The 19,164-nt window shown below is 44.1% G+C and overlaps 1 protein-coding gene across 1 annotated transcript in view; it reads left to right on the top strand.

Moving 5' to 3' along the window:
* MGAM (maltase-glucoamylase) overlaps positions 1-19,164 on the top strand; it is a 73,936-nt gene that overhangs the window by 39,093 nt on the left and 15,679 nt on the right. Inside the window, exons 22-40 of the mRNA XM_090287600.1 lie at positions 1,430-1,518; positions 2,158-2,207; positions 2,594-2,761; positions 4,963-5,115; positions 6,046-6,246; positions 8,502-8,656; positions 9,707-9,875; positions 10,128-10,224; positions 10,754-10,866; positions 12,072-12,197; positions 13,455-13,583; positions 13,839-13,949; positions 14,232-14,294; positions 15,581-15,715; positions 16,156-16,243; positions 16,996-17,134; positions 17,977-18,110; positions 18,240-18,274; positions 18,368-18,484. Coding sequence (XP_090143726.1) covers positions 1,430-1,518; positions 2,158-2,207; positions 2,594-2,761; positions 4,963-5,115; positions 6,046-6,246; positions 8,502-8,656; positions 9,707-9,875; positions 10,128-10,224; positions 10,754-10,866; positions 12,072-12,197; positions 13,455-13,583; positions 13,839-13,949; positions 14,232-14,294; positions 15,581-15,715; positions 16,156-16,243; positions 16,996-17,134; positions 17,977-18,110; positions 18,240-18,274; positions 18,368-18,484 — 2,272 coding nt within the window. The remainder of the gene's footprint in view (positions 1-1,429; positions 1,519-2,157; positions 2,208-2,593; positions 2,762-4,962; positions 5,116-6,045; positions 6,247-8,501; positions 8,657-9,706; positions 9,876-10,127; positions 10,225-10,753; positions 10,867-12,071; positions 12,198-13,454; positions 13,584-13,838; positions 13,950-14,231; positions 14,295-15,580; positions 15,716-16,155; positions 16,244-16,995; positions 17,135-17,976; positions 18,111-18,239; positions 18,275-18,367; positions 18,485-19,164) is intronic.

Consider the following 19,164-nt stretch of genomic DNA (forward strand, 5'->3'; position numbering starts at 1 on the left):
CTCCTTAATATTGTTACTTACATAAGTCAGTCATAGTTATTTTATACTTTGTACTTGAAAAATCCTATTTTTAAAGTCCCTGGTGGAATCTAAATCAATAGCCATTTGTTTTTGCCAACTTTCTCTCATGCTGACTTATCATTTTGTGTGTTCAGCAGCTTTTCTTTTTCAAATGTGGTGATCTTAACGATCCAAATGTGGGTCTCATTCTTCCAGAGATGACTTCACTTTCTCTTCAGTTGCAAGTTAGGACTGCCGTCAATCTGCGATCACATTAGCTCCTTCCAGGGATCACATGTTGCGTTTTATCTAGGACCAGGTAGTGTTTGAGTGGGCGGGTCCTTCAGAATATCCAGTGTCCTCCAGACCATCTCATCCGCCATGGTGCTAGAAGTGTCATTCTGGACCCCCCTAAGTATTTCATCTTTTGTGTCACTCTTTGCTTTTTTGCTTTGATTGTTCGGTGAATATATTTAATCTTTCTTACAATATTTAAGGTCTTCACAAGAGTGTGCTCTGTTCACCTTCAGATCTCTTAGACTTCCTAGCAAATTAAAAACAAAACAAAACCCTACTCAACGCATGCGTAGTCGATGAAAGCAGGTGATTTTGTTGGTAATGGAGCCGACTTGCGTAGGGCTGAGCGGAAGGCTGAGCTGTGACAGAATCCAGCAGAGACTGTGAGGTCTGTGAGTGCGGCAGCAGGAGCAGGAAGTTGCGGGGAGAACAGGAGTGCAGACGCGGGAAAGATTCCAGCTGAGATTGCTCTTCTTTCCCCTCTTTCTCTCTGTCTATCTAGTTCACCGACTTTTTGAGTAGTGTTTGTGTTTCCTATTCATAATTATAAAGCAGAGAATTAGAATGTTTTATTTTTCTCTCAAAACAAACCAGATATAAATAATAAAATTAGAAAAGGTACCATTATAGAGATAGACCTTATTGTATTTTATTGCTCTCTGAGTCAGAACAGTTCTTTGGTAGGGGGAAAAAATATCCCCCAACCACAGTTCGTACTTCTGCATGTATCATCTCTAAAGTGATTAGGATGAACCAATTATTGTCTAGGGTTTCTCTCTTTTCCAATAGCCTGTATTTTAATTTTTTAAAGTATATTTTATTGATTATATTGTTCCAATAGCCTGTATTCTAAATTGCAGTTACATCAGCAGCTATTATTGTAGCTACTGCAGCGATTCTGGGACTCAAATTCTTGCCTCCTACATAGATGTTTGTCACCAATGTTTGGGGGGGTTTCTATCTCCCGTGACATTACTGACTCTGGAGAAAGATACACCTGTTGATTTTGCCTGTGTGCTTGAAGAAAAGCAGAGCCATCTGCTGCGAGGATCCTTTCCCATTTGAAATCTGAGAAAATCATTCCAAGCTCATTTGACCTAATTCTTTGCATTTTAAATCTTTTCTTCCGCAGTCGACGGAACCCTCTTGGTCTCATCATTGCCCCGGATGACAAAAAAGAAGCAAAAGGCGAACTCTTCTGGGACGATGGGGAAACGAAAGGTGAGCACTGTCCCGAGGAGGTCGCCTTTTCTGAAGCCACATCTTTGAGGTACTCCTGCTGGTCGCTGGGCTGCAGGAGGATCTCCCCAGACACGGGAGCACGCGTCGCTTGAGGGCAGAGTTTTGTTTTAAGTAGCACTGTTCATGGGTAGTGGTAGATGGAGCACTGACAAAAGAAAAACATTTCTACCCCTCAGAATTCTCCCACTGGCCAGCAATATTCATAGGCTCTCATTTTATTGTCACTAGACACCTGAAAGAGTGTCCCTGCCATTCAGTTTAGATACCTTCCCCCCAAATACTAATGGACAAATGTCGATGATATGAAGAACATATCCAATGAGGCAGCGAGAATATAGCTAAGTGTCTATATCTTGGTTCTGAGCACATTTTTCTGTCTCTAATATGCTAACAACTCTTGTGGCTCGAGCTTCGGCAATGGACTCACTTGGAAGCACTTGGAAAGGAAACTTTTCAAGATTAAAGGGGAAAGGAACGGGGAAAACAGTGGTGTGACCTGGGAGATTCTGTCTGCAATCTTGTCATTTTCAAGATGTAGCTTCCGTGACAGCCAGGGTAAAATCTGTCCTTTTTGTTGGGGGAAGACCAGGGTCTGACTCATCTTTCTCTCACTTCCAGATACTGTGGCCAATAAAGTTTACATCTTCTGTGAGTTTTCCTTCACCCAAGTGAGTAGAATATTTTTGTGAATCTTAGGTGTGGGTTTCTGTCTGACCATGAGGATCATGTGTGTAATTATATTTGTAGCTTCATATGCATTGATGGTACAGATGAGCACATTCTTCCAATAATTGAATCACCCATTTTAGTACAAAGAGGGCAATAAAACAGACAATCAAAGCAGTCAGTTTTTTTAAATGCAGTTTAAAAAATTCTCCCCCCCCCTTCTCGTTTGGGGAGCATCAAAATAAATTTGGACCAACTAAGCACACATTAGTAGAGACAGCTAAAAAGCATTCAAAGCAACTTTGGGGATGTGGTCTGGGATGGAAGAGTTGAATGACTTGAGAATATGTGTTTTATAATTAGACCTTTGTGCTTCTTTGTTCTGCAGAATCGCGTGGATGTGAAGATTTTGCAGTCAACCTACAAAGACCCCAATAATTTAGCATTTAAAGAGATTAAAATCCTTGGGACCCAGGAACCTAGCAACATAAGAGTGACGCACAATGGGGTCCCAAGTGAGGTTTCCCCTCATGTCACTTACGATTCTAACCGACAGGTAAAAATCTGTCTGGTTGAGAGAGTGTATCGGGAATTTTTATAGCTCATGTGTCCCTTCTTACCAGGGGTGCATGGGTGCTGAGGGACCAGAGCCCATTCTGTGGCCTGGGGTGGGAAGTCAGAGGGTTAGGAGGGAAAGAAGAAGAGGAGTGAGCCAGAACTGGAGGGAACGGAGGAGCTGCTGAGAAACCGGGACAAAGTAAAACGGTCTTTTCATCCTTATTCCGCTGTTGGTCCCTCGGTCTTCTGTTCTCGTGGCTGGGGCAGAGGAAGAGAGAAGCTGGGGGTGTGGGGACAGGATGAGGGGAAACATAGATCTCAGAGCTGCTGGCTGGTGCTAGAAAGGTAAAGATGGGAGGTGGAGTTCCCATTAATGAAAATGTTGAAGTGAGAGGTTTCTCTTTTCTTTTTTTCATTCTTTTCTTTTCTTTTCTTTTTTTCATTCTTTTCTTTTCTTTCTTTCTTTCTTTCTTTCTTTCTTTCTTTCTTTCTTTCTTTCTTTCTTTCTTTCTTTCTTTCTTTCTTTCTTTCTTCCTTCCTTCCTTCCTTCCTTCCTTCCTTCCTTCCTTTCTTTCTTTCTTTATTCTTTTTTACTGTATTGAGATATATAGGTTCTCACTCCAACACATACACTTTTTAGGAGATATTTTACATCCAAGAATTTGACAAGCCTAGCTCATAATGGCTACTTATTTGGTTAGATGATAACAATAAAATAACTTTTCATTCGTTGAGATAAGACCTGATACTTCTGAACAGGTGTAATCCATCCTTGTGGTGTGTTAGCATTATGAGGGATCCTCTCTTCAGATACGCCTTCCCGTAGGTGTGGTCCAGGATGGGCAGTTGCTGGGTCAGCCTGGTTTCTGAGAGACTGTCCAAATTTGGGCCTTCCACTATAATGCTCTGTCAGTGACATTTGACTCTTTGTCCTGGCAACATCCATTGAGGATGCATACATTATAAAGTTAAAACTGTTATATATTTGTTTATGAATACAGCCAAGTGCAAGCCACTTGATAGATTCCTATATGAAAACAAACTCAATAAATGTTGGTTAAATAAATTGATTAATATAAGACCATAGGAAATCTTTAACTGTTTCAGTTTGGGTGGTGGGGATACAGGATTTATACACGTGAAACTATTGGGAAGGGGACAGCCAACTCAAATCAACATACGGGAAGTGTTAACTTATATTATGCTAATTTAATGTTCAGAGCTTAATGGAGTAGTTGAGCAAAGCCCTTGAAGAATGCAGGGCTGGAGCTAGAAAGAAACATGAGAAATTACCAGCGGACTTGTACTTAACTATTAATGACCACAGCTGTGTTACATGCATTAAAAATTTAATTCTTAAGTGGGAACTGAAATAATGAGTAAGAAGGGAATTTTTATGTAGGGCAGGCAACTAGCAGTGTATTCCCCAGACAGGAACCATTTTCCTAGAAAGGGCATTCGCCTCGATAAAGCATTCAAGGCTGAGATATCAGTGTGAGCTAATCTAAGGATAGCTTGATACTAGCAAGGGATTAGCCTACACTAATCTGTGAATATTATAAAGCTAGAATAGGTAGGATTCACCTTTGGGAGCAGATCCATTTGGACGTATAACTAATGGTCAGATTTCCGAAGGTCTTAGCACCAAAAAGAGAAGAATCTGATTTAATTTTCAAAGGGTCTCATATTGCTCGTTGGATCAAGGCTATGCCATGTGAGAGTTATTATGGAGCAGGGAGGAACTCGTAGCACAGGGAAGTGCAAGTTAGATTTACCCTGGGAAGAGGCTGGAAAAAGGATGGTAATCCTTAGAATGTAATTTTATAAGTCTAGACACATGTGAACTTTTTCTAAGGAAATTGCTGATTAAAGAAGCAACGACCATAAAAAATACATAAAAATATTAAATATTTGAATTAGTGAGTGGAGACAAATAAGAAAGAGGAGGAAGAGCCAGGGTAGGTAAGAAAGGGATGCTTGCAGAACATTTTATTTGACCAAATTCTTTTTAAAAATGTTATACACAAGATTCACATAGAGTTCTGACATTTGCCCTGTTGCCGTGGGAAGGTCCCCACCCCACCTTCCCTATGTGTTACTTCAATTGTTGATTTCCATTCCTTTTCTAAAAGAAGTTTCCGGTCTCTCAAGATCTCTGCCCTAAGGGTCAATTTCCTTGTCACACCCCCGTTCCTCTAGGTTGCCCTCATCACAGGGCTTAATCTTGTCCTGGGAGAAGCATACACTGTGGAATGGGACCTGAAGATGAAGGACACAGAAAAAATAGACTGTTATCCTGATCAGACCGGCGCTTCCCAAGAAAACTGTGTCGCTCGGGGCTGTGCTTGGGAGGTAGCTCTGCCGATGGTGTTACCGTGTGTTAAAATGCTCTACGCTTACCCTGCAGTTTCATGAGCATAGGACCAGTACCTGTGTTATTACTGGGTTGGTCAAAAAGTCCATTACATTTTTTCTGTAAAACAAAAGACACATTTCTCCTTTTCACCAATCACTTTAATAATCTGGACATTTTGAGTATGTCATCCATCTCCTGCTATTGGCTTCTCGTGGGCAGAGGCCAGGGGAGCTGCTACACACCTTCCAATGCATGAGACAGCCCCACAGCAGAGAATTATTTGGCCAGAATGTCAACAGTACCAAGAAACTTCGCAAACCACTTTTGACATGTTTGATCAGTCACAGCACCTTCTCCATACACTACACAAATCTCTTTATTTTTATTTTTTTGCATTTCAGTTGCATTTTTACCTTTCTTGACATAATAAAGCATAATACACTAAAAATGTTGGTTATCTTTTTCCATCTTCAGTATTAAAATGGCTGCACAAAAATTCACCAATTTTGATAAGTTTTAAAAAATGCACATTTCTTTGACCAGTCACAATACAATCTAAGACAATTGCTTCAAGTGAAGTTAAAGACAACTGAAGTGCTACTAGAGCCCTCGTATGGAAAAAACGTTACAGACTTTTTGGCCAACCCAATACGTAGACTCCACAGGAAGAAAAGACTTCCAAAAGAAGCTGAGTTTTTACCTGCATATGAAGGATAAGTAGGGACAGGAGTGCGATATATATATTTTTAAAATTGACGAAGATTTTGCACAGAGACCATGAATTTAAACTAGTATCTCAGCCAACGAGTTCACAGGGAGATGAGTGACGGTCTGGCTTTGTCCCCCTGTAAGTTGCCGTTCCCAGCCCCCTTACAGCTGGTCACCCTGGGACCCCATGCTGAGCTGCCATTGGCTTCCCTTCTCAGGCATCCACTACTCCCGGAGTCCCTTTCTGCTACTTCATCAATGAGCTCTACTCTGTCGGTGATGTTCAGTATGACTCACACGGGGCCACAGCTGTCATCTCCTTAAAGTCTCCTCTTTACGCCAATGCTTTGCCCTCAACCCCCGTGAACTCCCTCCGTCTGAGTGTGACCTACCACAAGGACGACATGCTGCAGTTTAAGGTACGTGTTTACAGTGATCCCTCACTTATCGCGGGTATTACGTTCTAGATCCCCCCCCCCCCATAGGTGAAAATCCACGAAGTAGAAACCTTACATTTATTTTAGTATTCACTGTATAGGACCACAAAATCCCACAATACAGCAAAAAATCCGCGATAAATAATTAAATATAATATTTTTAAAAATCTAATGATAGAGTGAGGCCGCGATAAGTGAACTGCGATATAGAGAGGGACTACTGTACAGTCTCTGTATTGAGTACTGACTTAGCACTTTTCAGTTCCATTGCCTTTGCTAGTCAAGCTCCCAGAACCCTAAAATAAGGTTGCTCTTCTAAATTAACCATGATGGAATATACTAGAACGTCCTCCTAAAGCAATGAGAACCAAGTGATGGATTTAGGAGGCCTCTTCTAATTTGTACATTGAAAAGTGTCTACTGGAAGGAAAATGGTAGGGAGGATAAAAGTGAAGAGGAAAGACACATCAGGAGGTTACCAGTTAGGTAATCCAGATGAGGGCTCGAGCTCAGACCAGGTACAGGAAGGAGGTGGAGAACAGTGGACATCTTCGAGAGATGGAGAAGGTACTGTCACAGGATCTGGTGACAGTGGCAAGTAGGTGACAAGGAGAGGGAAGCATCAGGAATGATTACTGTGTTTCTGGCTTGCACCTCTGTGTGGGTGATGGTGATAATAACTGGAGGAGGAACACTGAAAAGGTTTGAGCTTGGGAAAAATAGGACTATGAGTTCTTTTTGGGGACTTGAACTTGAGCTACCTATGAAACAGTGATGAAAATATACTGATCTCTCTTTTCTGTGATTCATTACTTGCAAGGACCTAATGGTGGACAGTTTTGTGTCTATTTCTCTATTAAATTGTGAGTTTCTGAAAGACAGGAATTTGTCCTTTTGTGTTTCTGAAATCCAACACAGGGCCCAGTAGATAGTTAGCACTCAGCTCTCATTGAGAAAGTAAATGAAAGACCTCAGGCATTGCCTGAAAGGTTCATCATGGTCTAGTATCAGCCTAAACTATGAGTTCTTGGACATCTTCTAAGGTAAGGAAGAGGCTCATTTATGTTTCTCTCTTCACCATAGTACTGGTGGCATGTGCTGGGCACCTGATGGGTTAGAAGTAAATGAACTTGCTTAGGTTCCCAGCTTTAACTCTTTATCACTCTACCTCCTCATCATACAGAAGCTCCCTCCAAAATATTTGCCTCTTTCTACCCCTTCTTTAGTACTTGGTGCCTTTGCATTCCTTTCTCTACTGGGAATGACCTGATCTCCTTTATGTACTTGGTTAACAGCTACAAAGCTTTTAAACCTCAGCCAGTATTTTCCCCATGAAACCACCTCAGTCTCCCTGAAGTGGTGTTAGGTATTTTCTTCCCCGCAATGTCACAACACTGCGACAACGCTCTGCACTAGTGTATGTTACCCAAGTATTGTGGGTGCCTCTCTTTCACCTCCCATTAGCATGTGAGCTTCATAGACACAATAAAATGTCTTATGCCTGTTTAGTTATCCCTAGTTTCTAGTATAGTATAAGCAGGAATATAGTAGATACACAATGACTCAATTTAGGTCCCATTTTAGCAAGGACAGCTGATATTTTTTAAAAATAATTTATTTATTTGTTGTTTTGTTTATTTATTTATTTTTTAGAGAGAGGGGAAAGGAGAAGGAGAGGGAGAGAAATGTCACTGTGTGGTTGCCTCTCACTTGCACCCTCAATTGGGGACCTGACATGCAACCTAGTCATGTGCCCTGACTGGGAATCGAACCCGCAACACTTGGCTCGCAGGCCGACGCTCAATCCACTGAGCCACAGCAGTCAGGGCTGACAGCTGATATTTTTAATCGAGTAGAGTTTATGTTTTGGGGGGGGATTTTTTTTTTTTTCAATTCCAAAGAGTTATCAGGTATTCATGTAGACTGGTATACCTACACGTAAAGTAATAAATTCAGAAATACTACACTGATTCTAGACTGACTTCCAGGATAGAACCAATGTCAAGGTGAATGTGTCATTGTAATAGAGGCCTTAAAAATGAGATGTGACAGACTCAAATCAAACGTTAAATCTGACATTGTCCTTGGATGTGCTAATTAAATCCAGAGTATCATGAGTTTAAAGAAGACAAAGAAATACAGCATTCAGACTCTTTGTCAAAGTCATCAGGGTTCTGCTAAGGATATAGGCTTTAAGAGTACTCTACGTACCTAAAATCAATGTTCTCTGTCCCTAGATTTATGATCCCAACAGCAAGCGGTATGAAGTTCCAGTCCCTCTCAATATATCCACAGTTCCATCCAGCACCCCTCAGAGTCGACTTTATGATGTCCTCATTAAGAAGGATCCATTTGGGATTGAAATTCGCCGGAAGAGTACGGACACCGTCATGTAAGTGGCTTCTAGTCTGATTTGGAATTGATGGTTGCCTGCACAGACATTGCTCAGCACATTGTCCTTGGAAATATCCTGGCTCAAAGCACCTATCCATTTCCAGATTCATGAATAAGTTATTTCCTTTGGGTCAGCTCTTATGAGAAAGTTTTGGTCCCCTAGGAATAATTAGAGGCCGTTGCACGTACTTAGGGATTCAGTCACCAAATGTTTATGGAGTGCCTTATCTATATTTATGTGGTTATAGATGATGAGGTCTTGCTTTTCATGCCCCAAAATAATAAGTGAATAACAAAGATAATTCAAGTTAAAGTATAAATGAGGAGGTTTAGATAGGATGACGGAGAGTTATGGGTGGTTACTGCTGTGGACACTGCAGTCAGAGCAGATCTCTCTGACGAGGTGGTACTGAAGGAATAGGACCTGGCTGAGCAGGAGGCACCCACGTGGAAATCTGAGAGGTGGGGAAGAGCCCTTTAAACAGATGGGCTGGAGAGTGTGCAGGCCGTGAAACAGGAGCAAACTTGGCTTTTTCGGGGGGGAAATGGCCAAGATGGCTGGAGCAGTGTAGACGCAGGGAGATAAGCCATGGGGGATGCGGCTGGGGTTTAGTTGGGTTTCAGGTCGGGTATGGCCTTGAAGACTGCATAAGATGTTGTAATAGAAATCACTGAAGAATTGTGAAAGGGGAGTGACGTGCTGTGAGATACTTTGAAAATACTCACCCGAGATGCTTCGTAGCAGATGGGCTGCAGGGAGCAGGAGTGGACGCTGGGGTTGTCATGGAGCGGGAGCAAGCGGATGGAGGATGTTGAGACCGGGCATTCTGGATGGGGTACTGAAAGGAGGCGCTGACGGAGGAAGATAAAGGGTGAAGCTGGCTCCTGGGCTTTCAGTGAAGGCAGCTATGATCATTTTAAATGAGTGGACTTTATGTTTGGTTTGGGAGATGAGCAGGGTTCTGGGGGAAGGAGGAGGGACGCAAGGGTTAACTTGTCCTGAAAAATCGGCCCATTTCTTTCTCGAATATACCCTTTCGTGTTGCAGTTGGGACTCTCAGCTCCTCGGCTTCACCTTCAACGACATGTTCATCCGCATCTCCACTCGCCTTCCCTCCCAGTATGTCTATGGCTTTGGAGAAAATGAGCACACAGCCTATCGGAGGGACTTGAACTGGCACACGTGGGGGATGTTTTCCCGGGACCAGCCCCCAGGGGTAAGGGGTCCGGGTCTCTGCCTCTCTCCGCCTACATTGTGTACACTTTACCGTTCCTCTTCCCCGGACCCAACTTGGGTAGTCACATTCTGCTCTTAGACAAGAGGGCCAGTTCTCAGGCTTCTTTGTTCCTTTATGCATTTAATTTATGACACAGAGTATAATGCTGCACCTTATCAATTTTTGGTTGAGTTTTTTTTTACAGCCACAATTCTTTTAACCTCTTACCACTTCTTGTCATGACTCCCCCAGTACAAGAAGAATTCCTACGGCGTCCACCCCTACTACATGGCGCTGGAGGAGGACGGCAGTGCCCACGGAGTGCTTCTGCTCAACAGCAACGCCATGGGTAAGCCTACACCAGCACCTCCCCTTATTTTTGTGAACCGGTCATTCTTGGGAAACTTTATAATGCGTTTGATCTAGTTGCACCCTGAGGTCAAAATCATTATAATGTGAGCAGGATTTTTTTCTGGCCTTTCTATTTAGCCATTCTGTTTATTTCAGTTCATAAGAATGAACTAAACTCTTATTTGGCATAAATCATGTAAGAAGGACCCTGGCCAGTGTGGCTCAGTTGATTGGTGTGTCATCCCATAGACTGAAGGTTATGGGTTCAATTTCAGATCAGTGCACATACTCAGGTTTCAGGTATGATACCTGGTCAGGGCACGTGCAAAAGGCAACCAGTCAGTGTTTCTCTCTTACATCGATGGAACCCTGTAGACTTTCACTTAATTCCTCAGTTCTGTGTAGGCATGGTACAAAATACTTTCTCACAATATGGAGGCATAGGAAGAGGGAGAAGTTATGCATTTCAGGGGTTTTTCCTCACATGGGCAGTTTTCAAATTGATTGGTATTTTCCTACATTTTCAGATGTGACATTCCAGCCCCTGCCTGCCTTGACATACCGTACCACAGGAGGAATTCTGGACTTTTATGTGTTCTTGGGGCCAACTCCAGAGCTTGTCACTCAGCAGTACACTGAGGTAAGAGGGAATTCAATTGGTTACCAAGTATTTAAACAGTATATTTTGTGTTCCAAAACCCACATTCATCAGTATAGTTCTCAGATAATAACTGAATCATTGTTCTTACTGGGAGACAGGTAATTATAAAATAGGAAACAATATATACATCAAAATAACCATTAAATTCATAGCCTCTCAAAGCATTGCAGAGAAGTGGAATTAATAGTGCCAGTGGTGGGTGTGGTGGTGGTGGTGGTGGTGGTGATAGTGGTGATGGTGATGGTGGTGGTGGTGGTGGTGGTGTAGTGGTGGTGATGGTGGTGGTGGTGGTGGTGGTGGTGTAGTGGTGGTGATGGTGGTGGTGGTGGTGGTGGTGGTGGTGATGGTGGTGGTGGTGGTGGTGGTGATGGTGGTGGTGGTGATGGTGGTGGTGGTGGTGGTGGTGGCAGCAATGATGGTAATGGTGGTGCGATGATGTGGTTGTTGTTGGTGGTAATAATGATGGTAATGTTGTAGTGGTGATGGTGGTGGTGATAGTGGTGGTGGTGATGTTGATGATGGTGGTGATGGTGGCAGTGGCGATGCGATGATGTGGTTGTTGGTGATGGCAATGGTGGTGGTAGTGGTGGGAGTAGTGATGATGTTGGTGATGGTGGAGGTTATGTGATGGTGGTGGTAGGGTAGTGGTGGTGATGGTGTCATTGTGGTCATGACAGTTGTTTTGGCAGCAGCAACAAACATATATAAAATTTACTGTGTGTCACTAATATATTACTTCATGTCAGAGCACTTTACAGACATATATTAGCTTATTCAGTCCTCACAAAAACACTATGAAGCAAACATTATTGTTATCCTCACTTTACAAGAGAAGAAACTGTTGCATAAAAGGTTATTTAACATTTGTCCAGGGTCACACAGCCAGGAGGTATTGGAACCCAAGCACTGTGCTTCTGGATTCTGTGTCCTTACCCAGTAAGCTAGAGTGCCTCTAGTAACCACATTAAAATCAGATTTTGCAAAACTCCTGGGAAGGGAGGTTGAGTCTAGCAGGAAGCTTTCTCCAAGGCTTCCCAGTGGCTGTGCATCTTCTCAGTTGCTCTCTGGATTTGGATTTGTTGTTTGTCTAACTTGGGCCACGGGAAAAGTATCTTATTACTTTGTGTACAACGTCAATGAAGATTCTCCTTTTTAAGAACTAATATTTTCTGTCTGTTTTCTAGTTGATTGGCCGGCCAGTGATGGTTCCTTACTGGGCCTTGGGATTTCAGCTGTGCCGCTATGGATACCAGAATGACGCAGAGATTGCCAGCTTGTATGATGATATGGTGGCCGCCAAGGTCCCCTACGTACGTTCTCAGTCTGTGCTGGGCTCGCTCGGGGACCTCACAGCCAGCCCCAGCTATCTCTGTATCTGGATTTGTTTGTCTGATTTTTGTGGGGTTTTATAAAGTTACAAAGTGCTTTCTCATACAATATCACACTGAGCCTCAGTTCAGCCCAGTAATACAAGTGGGGGTCATAGTCCCCACCTTAGAGTCACAGCGATTTGTTAAAGGAGGAAGACATAGGGCCAACTCCAGGGCTCCTTCTGCTAGATTGTGCTTCCATTTCTGTTACATGACTTCAAAAAATTCAGTCCAAAATAAACTTGGTTCTGTAAGAATAAGAAGATCCCCCAAACAGTAGTATTGTTTAAGTTTTAAAAATTAAACCCAGCTGCAGTCAGACCATGTGTGTATAGATAGAAACTCAGTTCCAACACTTTTCCAATGTTAGAGCACAGTGTTCCCTCAGCTTTGAGCGAGTCCCATGTTGAATGCAGAAGAGAACTCTTTCACTTGAGGACAAGAGGGGTCTAATAATCAGAGAATTGGTCCCACAAACCTATTACATACAGGGTGGGCAAAAGTAGGTTTATACTTATGAGTATGTGAAACAGTTTATTCTTGCATTATTATTTATTAATTATTGTATTATTTTCATACGAACAACTGTCAACCTACTTTGCCAACCCCCGTATTTAATTGCATTGTTTTTTTTTTCTTTTAGTTACAGTTGTTTCTACTCAAGGACAATAGAACATGCAATATTTCACTCCTAATAAGAAAGCCATGTTTATCAACCCCCAGGATGGGCTATTCCAAAGCAATTACAGGTTTTATTTTGTTTTTGGTAGATTTGCCACCTTCCTTGTGGTGTTGATACTGGGTAATTGACATCGTGTTATTTTCTCTGAACTTGAACCCCTGATAACAGGGCAGCTTCCTGGTGAAGCGACCACAGTCCATCCTTATATTGGCTACTTCATCATCCACTGTGTACACTTATCCTCAACACCGCCCTGCCCAGATGGGCATTATCATCCCATGTTTTGCTGATTTACTTTTTTTCTATTTTACAAAGGAAAATTAGAAAGTTAAGTAGATTTCCCCGAACCTAGCACCTAACACGTGACAGAACTGGGATGTGAAAGAATCAGGAAGAAGCCGTCTGAAATTCACTACCGGCCGGTTCAACGGCAGGTTGTTCTCGCGGGCGACATGAACGTTTGTGACCCGCAGCCACTCAGTCCCCTTATGTGCCGCCCTGCTCCCCTCCCCCAGGACGTGCAGTACTCGGACATCGACTACATGGAGCGGCAGCTGGACTTCACCCTCAGCCCCAGGTTCGCTGGATTTCCAGCTCTGATCTCTCGCATGAAGAACGACGGGATGCGGGTCATCCTCATTCTGGTCAGTGCCTCTGTGACAGCGAGGAGTCTGCTTGGGGAGGGAATGAGCTTTGGTGGACAACGCTTTACACGGATTGTGTTTCCTTCTTTGTTCTGGCTAGAGAAGTGGAGGGTCAAAAAAGAAACGTGTATTTCCCAGGGTTCCCAGAAGCTCTACAGTTCAGGCAGCAGGGGGTGCCTTCCTTTTGAGGAGTTTTTTCTGTCCCCCATCATTCTCTGGCTTTGGTTTTCTCACTGACCCGTGCTTTGGTTTTAGGACCCAGCCATTTCTGGAAACGAGACAAAGCCCTATCCGGCGTTCTCGCGGGGTGTGGAGGATGATGTCTTCATCAAAGCTCCCAACGGTGGAGACATCGTCTGGGGAAAGGTCTGATCTCCGCCGTGGTGCAGCCTGGGGACGGGTCCCTGTCTGTGTGTTTGTGCCTCTCCTCGTTTGACCTTTTCCGTGGGGGCTCTGAGGTCAGAAGGCCTCACTTTCTGAACCAGCATCTGTTAGCCTATGTGTTATGAGATGCGCTTCGCTCTAGGTCAATCCTCCATGAAAATCAAGCTGTCGGTGCCCGTACGCCCACGGTTTCTGGCTTCGGAGGACACGCTCTGTGAGAGACATTATCTACTGCGTTGCTTTTGAACATTTTCCTCTCCACAGGTCTGGCCCGACTTTCCTAATGTGACTATAGACAGCTCTCTGGACTGGGACAGTCAAGTGGAGGTAAAGGCCCTTTGTGGATGGGGGGTGGGGGGGTGATGTCGGGGCTACAGGGACAGTCTATTAATCAATTTATTTTTTTAAAAAATGACTCAGACACAGTGGCTATTAATCTTTATTCTAATCTTCCGTCACACTACACCTATCCCCCCCCCCCCCAAGGTGGAGGTCTCTGCTTTTGGTGACAGATTCTCTTCTTCTGGCCCCATGTTTCCACCTCTGTTTTCTCACAGAAAGGCCTCCCTGGCCTGCCTCCTTCTTGCAAGACCCTCAGTGAAGTGGCTTATTACCCACTCACTTCTCCGTGAGCCAGATCCCTGTCTACTGATCTGTTTCCGTTTTCTTCTGCATGTTCTTTTATTTGACTTTTATCTAAACATACACATTTCTATTCGCCTTTAGTCTGTGGTGCATAAGAGCTGGAGGTTCCCTCAACCAAGTGTTCTTGCTGTTGCTCCCCTACCACCGGCAAAATTGAGATTTTCAGCTCTTAGAACTCGCTGATAAACATAGAAGCGCCCATTTATGGAGATATCAAAAAAAATCATAAAGTTTCATAACGCACAACATGGCCTATATAGAAAGTGATGACTATTTGTTGCTGCTAAGTGGTGTGAATTCAGAGTTAAGCGCTAAGCATTTATTTTATGCCGGGTTGTAAGCTAAGCACTGTGGGGGAGTACAGAGATCAATCAGAGGACAATAAAACAAGGTCCTTGCTCTCAAAAATCTACTTTCCAGGTTAAAATAAAGACATGGCTTTTATTATTTGAGGAAATTAAAGGGAAGGCGGAGTTGCAACTTCCTCCTAAGTCCCCCCAATTTACTTGATACACACGTGCAATTTTGCCGCTCATCCCCTTTCCCTCGTGGGAATGAGACACGAGAGGATCGACTGGGAGTTTCTTTCCAGCCTCTTATTAAGGCAGCGGAGGTCCGCCCGTCTCAGGCTGATGCTTAGGACATTGCAGGGCGGAAGCTGGGGGTGGGGCAGCTAGTACAGGAGAGAGTGGGTTCAGGTGTTCATTGCAACTGTTCACGTTGATACGGAGAGGAAGTCCGTCTTCAGATGCTTTCCAGATGCTAAGGAGATGCCTCATGAGGGCTAATCCACCCCCCTCCACACACACTGTTGTATTTGAACTAAACGAAGAACACGACTTAGGCTCTGTCTGGATCATCTGTCACCGTGTCGTACAAGGCTGTGCATGAGTTAAGTTCCCAGTGAATGCCTGTTTGCTGCCTAATGTGTTTGTCTGTGACAAATAAATTACAATTAATGTTTACAGCAATACCGAGCTTATGTGGCCTTCCCAGACTTCTTCCGGAATTCAACTGCCACCTGGTGGAAGAGGGAGTTGAAAGAACTGTACACCAACCCCCGGGAGCCAGAGAAGAGTCTGAAGTTTGACGGCATGTGGATTGTGAGTGTCTGCATCTGTGCACAGAGGGGTAGGCGTGTGTCTGTCTTTGTGTGTGTGTCACTGACCTTTAACGGAGAAGGAGAACAGTCGAGCCAGAGAGACTCTGGACATATCAGACTGCTGTTCCCCCAGTCGGGAGGGGACCGCGCCTGGTTGTCCTCAGACCTTGTGCCCTGCCACCAGTGCCTGCTGTAAAACTCCGAGGTGATTACTCGGAATGTCTTGGAACTGAGACTTGCTTCACACTCTGAAGGAGAAATAAAAAATAAAGAAGTCCTCTGGCCAGTCATTCTTCAGGGCTTAACTGAGCTTTTTGGTCAATTCTCAACTGCATTTGATGATTACTGGGTGGTGAATGATTTATTCACTATTCCTTCTCTCTGATTGAGCGCATGTAACTATTTTAAAAAATGAGGTGTATCTATGTTTGACATTTGCAGGATATGAATGAACCATCAAGCTTTGTGAATGGGGCAGTTCCTCCAGGCTGCAAGGATGCCGCTCTGAACCACCCTCCCTATATGCCACGTAAGGACCCAGAGCCTCCCCTACTGGCAAGGTCATGGCCACAGGAGTGACCCCTGCAGCCAGGCGCTTCTCCTCACTGCTCAGGGCACACCTGCAGTGGTGCTTTGGGTTTATCTGGGGCAGTGGGGTGGGGGATGGGGGGAGGGCGGGGCATGACAAACACACTTTGAGCACTTTACCCGGTGTTGCGTGTGCAAATTACTGGCCCCCACTGAGTGAGCTTTTTGAGTGTGTTCAGAAAACATGTAACAGTGGTTACGTCTGCAAGGGATTGGACAGCCACCTTCCTTCCTTCTTCAGGCTTATGTTGGTTCCTCTACGAGAATGTGTTGTGCCCCCAGGGGGTGCAAAGCAGCCCTTTCCCCTTATCATGGAGTCGATGGACTTTGGCATTAGACTTGTGTTCGCATCTCAGCCCTAGAAATTATTCTCCCTGTGAGTTGTATGACCTTCAATAGATATTTCCAAATCTGTTTTTTTTAACTGTCAAAGGATAATGACATCGTCTTCATAGAATTACGATAAGGATGACATGACGTAATTAGCATTTTGAAAGCCTCACCTGGAGCCCATCGCATAGAGTTTGACAACTTTATTCTTCCCCGTGCCCTTGGCCTTGATGATGGAAATGCATGTTCCCTTGCCTCCGGGAAGGAGGGTGACCCATGCAGGTGTAGCGTCCAGTCCCGTGAAGTGAGGTCAGGGATAAACAGGGCCAGATGGCTTTCCTATCACGAGCCCTTTCTCCTCAGATCTGGAGGCCCGGGACAAGGGTCTGAGCAGCAAGACCCTGTGCATGGAGAGCGAGCAGGTCCTTCCTGACGGCACCCGCGTGCGGCACTATGACGTGCACAGCCTGTACGGGTGGTCCCAGACCAGACCCACATACGAGTGAGTTATCATCTGCTTTCACTGGCACAACCCACAGGGGCAGCCAGGGACTGATGAAGCTCTCCTGAGCCTCTTCTCATTCCCTCTTCCAATGGGGTTAAAAAGATTTCAGTGACAACTAGGTAGCAATTCTTACCTATTAGACAAATACTCACGAGCATGGAGCCAGACCCTGTGATCACAGTTGCCAGGACAGATTTAAGTAAGGGCTGGTCCCGCCGGGGAGAGTCCAACAGTCCTAGTGGAGATGACGAAGGCCATTATCATACAGTGCAGCGGACCCTGTAACACGTGAGTTAGAAGAAGAAAAGAGCATGTGGAGGACTGGATAGCTCCTTTATTTCAAAAGTCACAGGTCTTTGGGGATTTTCTTCTTTTTTTTTTTTTTTTTTGTCATTCTTGTTGGATAGCCTACTAGTATTCTGCTGAATTAACGTTGTCCCATTATGTGAGCTCAGTCAATGAATAAGAATTATCCTAAGGAAAGCCTTATAAAGGAGTTCACCTTCTCCCTTCCCAAATACTTAAAACTAAGTACTAAGTATATAAATAGTACAATTTGGTGATTACTTATTGTTTTTAAGTGATGCAGTGAGTTTAGAACATGGTGAAGTTCTTTGTAAAACACTGTACATATGCTAAAGGTATAACTGTTATTATTCTCTCCATCACTGGGGCTGGGCAGTGTGGACCTTGGTGTAGCTCAGGTTTCCACATCCCCCTCAGTCACAGGAAGCATTTTGTCACCATGCCCTTGGGTCGGAAGTTCTAGGAGGGGAAGCTTTGTAGCCTTTCTTCTCCTGTTCTGATCTCAATCACTGCCTTGTCCCCCTGCCCCCCAGAGCTGTGCAGGAGGTGACGGGACAGCGAGGGATTGTCATCACCCGCTCCACGTTCCCCTCGTCTGGCCGCTGGGGAGGACACTGGCTGGGGGACAACACAGCTGCGTGGGACCAGCTGAAGAAATCTGTCATCGGTGTGGAGCTTGTCCCTGGGCCGGTGCTGGTGGGGAGGGAGGTGGGGCCCCTGCTGAAGGATGCTCGGAGGAGCTGGAAGAAGCAGGCCTGGGGTGGCGTGTCTGACACGGCTATGGCTCTCGTTGCAGGCATGATGGAGTTCAGCCTCTTTGGCATATCCTATGTAAGTGCCCTTTGGGTCCTTCCTAATCCCCAGGAAGATGGTGGCATCTTTCAGAAATTTTCAACAGGCTTATCTTATTCCATCTTGTTCCAGACAGGAGCAGATATCTGTGGATTCTTCAATGATGCTGAATATGAGATGTGTGTTCGCTGGACGCAGCTGGGGGCCTTTTACCCCTTTTCCAGGAACCACAACACCATCGGGACAAGGGTAGGACAAGAGCGTCACTAGGCACACAGCTTCCAATTTTGAGCTGGTCATATTCCCCAGAGACAGATTTAAAACTGTTAAATCCTCATGTTTCTTTCCCTTTTTCTTTTTTTCTTTTTTTGGATGCACTTATATATTGTGAAATGATTACCACTGTTGGGTTAGTTAACACCTTCATCACCTCCGATAATTACCATTTCTTTTTTGTAATGAGGACATTTAATTTAACATCTACTCTTTTAGCAACTTCCAAATGTACAACACAGTATTGTTAACTGTATTCACCATGCTGTACATGACGTCCCCAGAACATACAGGGTGGGGCAAAAGTACGTTTGTCGTTGTGAGTACACAAAACACAGAGTTTATTCTTGTATTATTATTTATTAATTATTGTGTTGTTTTCCATACAAGCAATTTTAGACCTACTTTTGCCCCATCCTGTATTTATTTTATAACTGGAAGTCTTTATCTTTTGACATCTCCCTATTTCCCTCAGCAACCAGCCTCTGATCAGTATCATTTGACTCTGTTTCTATGAGTTCGACCTTTTAAGATTCCCTTTTAGATTTCTTTATTTTATATAAGGTTATCATACAGTAGTTGTCTTTCTGTGCTTGACTTATTTCACTTAGCGTAATACCATGAAGATCCATCCATCTGCTGCAAATGGCAGGATT

This window comes from Furipterus horrens, unplaced genomic scaffold (genome assembly GCF_987537825.1).
Source record: "Furipterus horrens unplaced genomic scaffold, mFurHor1.1.pri manual_scaffold_9, whole genome shotgun sequence".
Taxonomy (NCBI): Eukaryota; Metazoa; Chordata; class Mammalia; order Chiroptera; family Furipteridae; genus Furipterus; species Furipterus horrens.